Below are 5,955 nucleotides of genomic sequence, written 5' to 3' on the forward strand. Positions count from 1 at the left end.
TAAGGCAGCTTTCAATCAATTTCATTCTCTAGAAAAGAAATTTTCAAAAAATCAAGCACTCAAATCTCAATATTCTGAGTGCATTCTGGGTTATTTGAACGATGGACACATGACCGTATTAAAAGATGACAAGTCTTTAGCCTAACAACCAAGGTGCGTGTCGTTTTCAAAGGCACTATCCCATCTTCGTCAGGCGTTTCTCTGAATGACGCTCTGATGGTCGGCCCAACAATTCAGGACGACCTTTTTTCAATTTTTACACGATTTCGAAAGCATCCCTTCGCGCTCACTGCCGATATCAAGCAAATGTATCGGCAAATTGAGTTAGATGAGGAACATCGACCTTTTCATAAAATCCTTTGGCGCGAAAACAACGAACCCATCAAAATTTATACCTTAAATACTGTAACTTTCGGTATAGCATCTGCACCATTTCTCGCGATCCGCACGCTTCATCAATTAGCAGAAGATGAACGCGAAAAATATCCAGTTGCGGCCGCGATTTTACAAAGCGACTTTTATGTTGATGATCTCTTGACAGGAGCAAATACATTTGAAGAAGCTCTTGTCCTTCGAAATGATTTGATAGATCTTTTAAGCAAGGGAGGGCTCAAATGATCCCAGACTTATCACAGTGTTCAAGAATGAATCACAAGATTCACACATGTCATTAGATCCATCCGAAACAATTAAAACTCTGGGACTTTTTTGGAACCCACGCAAAGATTCAATTTTGTATACAGTCAACCTGACTGAACCATCAAATCGAGTGTCTAAGCGCTCCATTTTTTCACAAATCGCTAAACTTTTTGATCCATTAGGGTTGTTAGGTCCAGTAATTGTAACAGCAAAGATTTTTATCCAAAGTCTTTGGAAAACTCAGCTTTCATGGGACGACGAGGTTCCTCCGAATTTACACAAGACATCGCTTGAATATAGAAATCAACTGCCTCTTTTAAATCACATCCAATTGAACAGATGCATTAGTGTCAAAAATTGTGTCGAACTTCAAATTCATGGCTTTGGTGATGCCAGCGAAAAGGCATACGGAGCTTGTTTATATCTCCGCTCCACTGATAATCAGGGAAAATATCACGTGTCGCTGATTTGTTCAAAATCTAGAGTCGCGCCAATGAAACAAATAACAATTCCCAAACTAGAATTATGCGCCGCTTTTTTGCTAGCAAATCTTTTTACAAGTACCTGTAAATCGTTGAAATTAAAAGTAAATAAGATTCAATTGTGGTCCGATTCAACCATTGCACTGCATTGGATAAACAGTCCGTCTTACACTTTGAACACATTTGTGGCCAATCGCGTTTCAGAAATTCAGACATTCACCGATCCACATGATTGGAGACATGCTCCCACACATGAGAATCCAGCAGACCTTATTTCAAGAGGTCAATCTCCACATGAATTTTTAGTAAACAAATTTTGGCAACATGGCCCTCAATGGCTCTGTCAAGATTATGACACTTGGCCTCAAGTGCAGTTTCATCAAGGCGACGATCCTGAGAAACGCAAAGATCCCAAGATTATTTCTTGCAAAATCACAAGCTCTGATTGGAATATTTTAGAAAAATATTCATCCATCAGAACTCTAAATAGGGTATTAGCGTATTGCCTTCGATTTATACGCAATGCGAAAAATAAAGATAAAATTTCTGGTCCATTATCCGAAGCTGAGCTTGATGCCTCACATCTTTCGATTCTGAAACTTACACAGTCGGCGGCATTTTCAAAAGAAATACGGTCTCTTTCACAGGGTAAAAACATTGGTTCAGACAGTAAACTGCTTTCTTTGAACCCCTTTCTGGATAAAGGAATTCTCAAGGTAGGTGGTCGTCTCGAAAATACTAAAATTCCAGAGAATCAAAAACATCTCATTTTATTACGATGAAATCATCACATTACTCGACTTATTATACGAGAAGAGCGCCTCAAGCAAATGCATGCAGGTTCTTAAGCTACTCTGTACGGAATTCGCGAAAATTACTGGCCAATTGATGGTCGAAATGTCACACGTAAAATAATTCGACAATGTATCACATGTTTTCGAGCAAAGCCACACGGTGCCAATTATATTATGGGAAATCTCCCTGAGAATCGATTGTTCTCAACTAGACCATTTCTTAATGTCGGGGTTGATTATTGTGGACCTTTTCACATTAAAGAAAAGCGCCATCGAAACCGCAAGAAGGTAAAAGCTTACATCTCATCTGTTTTGCAAGTAAAGCCGTTCATCTTGAGTTAGTTAGCGATTTATCAACTGAAGCATTCATCGGAAGTTTAAAAAGATTTTTTGCTCGTCGAGGAAAATCAAAAACCATTTCATCAGATAACGCGACAAATTTTTTTGGCACAAGCATCGAATTAAAAGAACTCTATAATTTTATTCAATCAGCACAAAAGGATTCTGCACTGCAAAAATTTTTATCACACGAAAGGGTTACATGGCATTTTATCCCACCACGATCTCCGCATTTTGGTGGCCTTTGGGAAGCGTCCGTCAAGTCTTTCAAACACCATTTATTGCGCACAGTAGGTGACAAATTACTGACATACGAACAATTAGAAACCTACATAATAGAAATCGAAGCGATTCTTAACTCTCGTCCTCTTTCACCACTCTCTTCCGATCCTAATGATCTCCTCCCACTGACTCCTGGCCATCTCCTGATTGGTAGCCCTTTAACCAGCTTTCCACAGACAGATCTGAGTAACGTAGCTGCCGGGAGATTATCATCTTGGCAGTTTGCTCAACAGATGAGGCATCATTTTTGGTCTAGGTGGAAAAAGGAGTATTTAAACCAGATGATCAGCCGCAATAACTGGCAAACAGCCACTCATCAAGACGACATCAAGATCGGAACTTGTGTCGTTCTACATGAGGACAATCTTCCACCCATGCGTTGGCAGTTAGGTCGCATCGTAGAATTATATCCAGGACAAGACAAGATTGTTCGCGTCGTATCAGTGCGAACGAACGCAGGCGTTTATAAACGCAGTTTAAAGCGACTGTATCCGCTTTCAATTTAGCATGTAAGAACGACAATATATTCGAAATTTTGAACGATGTAATTTAATGGTATTTTATCAGCACATTGCCTTTCTTATTGTAATTCCATGTTCATTTAGAGACTTCATGCGATAGTTTTAATATTTCATTGCACACGCGATTCAATTGCATTTCTTTATGACACTCTCAGTTTTGAACGATGCTCGTTCAAAGTGGCCAGCTTATGTTACGTCGTAAAAATTTCTAAATGCAAAATGTATGATCCCTCACGTAGTTTAGAATGATCTTCGCTCAGTATTTCTGTCTATTCAAACCGTTCAATACATTCTCGAAACTATGTAATTAAAGTTTAAGGTAAGCAGCTGCATTTTACGATACGACTAAATGACAAAAAATGTATTGGTCCAGATCCTAAGCTCTTAATAGGTATCTTCAGGGACAACTCATCCTTTCTTAGAATTGTTTTCGTCGCCAATTTCAGCTTGCAGACTTATTGTCTCCCTTTTTACAATTTTAGGTATTATTCATCCTGAGTTTCGTCCGGTTAGGGTCAGGTATTTACGGCCTGTCGCCTCGATCGTGTCGCCGGTGGTGTCACTTCGATTCCCATCCTCATTGAAATCAACCAATAGATGCTAAGCAATTTCATCCCTACTATTTTGATACCTAGATTTCTGGAGACTTCAACTGTTCATGGACACTTACTATTTTTTGTACTCAAGACATTACCATTTCGACAGTCGCCAAACGCGGAACTCGCTCTCCGATTTGGTCGAGACTACCTTACATTTTTACCTTTCAAAAATACCAAAACCAGATAGTGTCTTAACTTTGTTTCCGAATTATTAAACTGTTTGTTTCTCTTTTTAAATATATATAAACGTTGATTTATCCGTGTGTGTGTAAAATAAACTTTATTTCAATCAATACACGTTTCATTGTTTATTCACCATTCATAAGAACAGAGCATTGTTAAATGGCTCATCTTCACAATCCATACTTTCGCAGAATACATTCCCTGAAAGAACCGAATTAATAACGAGTACATATTATCATCATTCACATTTATTTCATTAATCACGCAATCCAAATCAGGCTAGTCATCTGTAAACCCTTCTGGAAACACACCATCAGCTTGCGCAGATTGCTCGCCAGTTTCAACGAACTTTATATTTACAATCTCTTCCATCTCTTTTTCTACATAAAAACATGTTATCAAGACAATTTAGTCAGAATAAATCAAAATTTTCAAATCATTTATTTACATCTCAAGTTTTATTTCATACAAAATATTGGCAAAAATTGAATTTTTGTGCATATTGAAATGATTCTTAGCAAGAAATGCAAGCTTCATTTAAAGAAAATAAAAAAGTGCAATTTTTGGTTTATTTATCTGTTCTTACAACTAATTAACAATTAATTAAAATTTTTATGATCGGAAATAGTAATTTAATATTATTAAAAATAATGCGTGCTTGGTAGTAGTTTCATATCAACATCTAAAGATTTAATGTTGAAAACAAAAATTATGTTCATTTAATTGTTTTTTAACTTTTGCATTGATTTAACAAAATTTTATTTGTTCTCAAAATTAGCTTTAGAATGATAAAAGTACTTGGAAAAAGTCTACTACGGCTGATACCGCAGTATCAGCCCCATCAATGTTACGGGTTCCCCAGGGTCCGGGTGCCCCCAAATGAGAATTAATTAATGAAGTTTTTATTTATGGCCACCAAATAAGAATTAATAAATCAAGTTTTAGTTTAATTTTCTAAAAAGCCCCCTCCCCAGCAGTGTTGACACCCCCCCCCCCCAGACTAACTTTAGTATAATTCTCAATGCTATTTTTCAAACATATTTTCCTTTGATAGGAAAACAGATAGCATTGCAACGAGTAATTAACATTTTGCTCGCTTGCTATATAGCTGTATTTGCTCACCAGCAATCAACAGACTCGTAGATGTGACTATATTTCGGTAATTATTAGTCGTATGACAATTTTTTATTTAATGTAGTACAATACGCCTGCTTTCCATTCCTGTTCCGTTCGTTGTTGTATGGTTAAAAATAGCCGAAATAACTGTTTATAAGCATAGAAATTCGTTTTTTTTGGAATAGCTATAATTGTTGATGAAATTGGAAAAAAATGTACCTGATACAATTAAATATGAAAGTTAACATCTATAACTACAGGCTTTTGAAATATCATAATATAAAAGTGGTACCTTCATTAACTAATAAATTAAAAAACAACAATTTGACTGATTTCGATCAATTTTCTTATAGACGAAAGAATGTTCGTAACTTCAAGTTTACGATTATCATAGATTCATGTGTCTAAAATAATTATTAACTACAAATTTAAACTATTGTTTAAATATTACTTTTTTACAGAACAATACATGTTTTTTCGATAATTTTGCACAAAAAAAAATAAAAATTCAAGATTAAAAAATACATAACTTCTGTAGATTTTTTTGTTCTGAACAAAAAAGTTTCAGTAAAATTTCTTCCTGAACCGCATAATTTTCTAGATATTTGACCTTTAGGCCTTAAAAATAGGGTCGGAAGTTGAAAAAGTTGTTTCAGATATTAATTAAACATCTTTCAGCTGTTGTCAGAATATTTGAAGGTCGGATTATTTTTTTATATACACTGAGAAACTTTGTACTGGGAAAATGACTAGATTAGGTTACAATCGAGCGACCAAGGCGATAATTTGTATACTTTAATACGATAATCGAAAGCTATGCTATTTTCATATGAAATTTTCGTATTGATAATACGAAGTCTTAGGATTTTTTATGTAAAAGCCTAGACAGGATAAATTAGTAGAGACATAATTAAATTATATAAAAAGTGTAGAAGTAATAAGTACCTAAAATAACATAAAAGACTACATTTGTAAGAGGAATTGCTATGATCTGTAGGAA

General features: G+C 35.5%; 2 protein-coding genes across 2 annotated transcripts; both read left to right on the forward strand.

Moving 5' to 3' along the window:
- Positions 1–664: 664 nt before the first annotated feature.
- On the forward strand, positions 665–1,903 carry LOC117176490. The gene has a single exon (XM_033366743.1). It carries the CDS (start codon positions 665–667, stop codon positions 1,901–1,903), a length of 1,239 nt encoding a protein of 412 aa, XP_033222634.1.
- Positions 1,904–2,043: 140 nt separating this feature from the next.
- LOC117176491 lies at positions 2,044–3,042 on the forward strand. The gene is made up of 2 exons (XM_033366744.1): positions 2,044–2,075; positions 2,178–3,042. The coding sequence occupies exons 1-2, from the start codon at positions 2,044–2,046 to the stop codon at positions 3,040–3,042; spliced, it is 897 nt and encodes a 298-aa protein (XP_033222635.1).
- Positions 3,043–5,955: the final 2,913 nt, after the last annotated feature.

This window comes from Belonocnema kinseyi, chromosome 7, assembly GCF_010883055.1.
Source record: "Belonocnema kinseyi isolate 2016_QV_RU_SX_M_011 chromosome 7, B_treatae_v1, whole genome shotgun sequence".
In the NCBI taxonomy this organism is placed as follows: Eukaryota; Metazoa; Arthropoda; class Insecta; order Hymenoptera; family Cynipidae; genus Belonocnema; species Belonocnema kinseyi.

What these genes read in the sequence shown, in the direction of transcription:
- LOC117176490 (XM_033366743.1), top strand. Translation starts at nt 665, where the DNA reads ATGTCATTAGATCCATCCGAAACAATTAAAACTCTGGGACTTTTTTGG.
- LOC117176491 (XM_033366744.1), top strand. Translation starts at nt 2,044, where the DNA reads ATGTATCACATGTTTTCGAGCAAAGCCACACG. An exon ending in TTTTCGAGCAAAGCCACACG is followed by an intron (nt 2,076 to 2,177) that starts GTGCCAATTATA and finishes TTCACATTAAAG; the next exon opens with AAAAGCGCCATCGAAACCGC.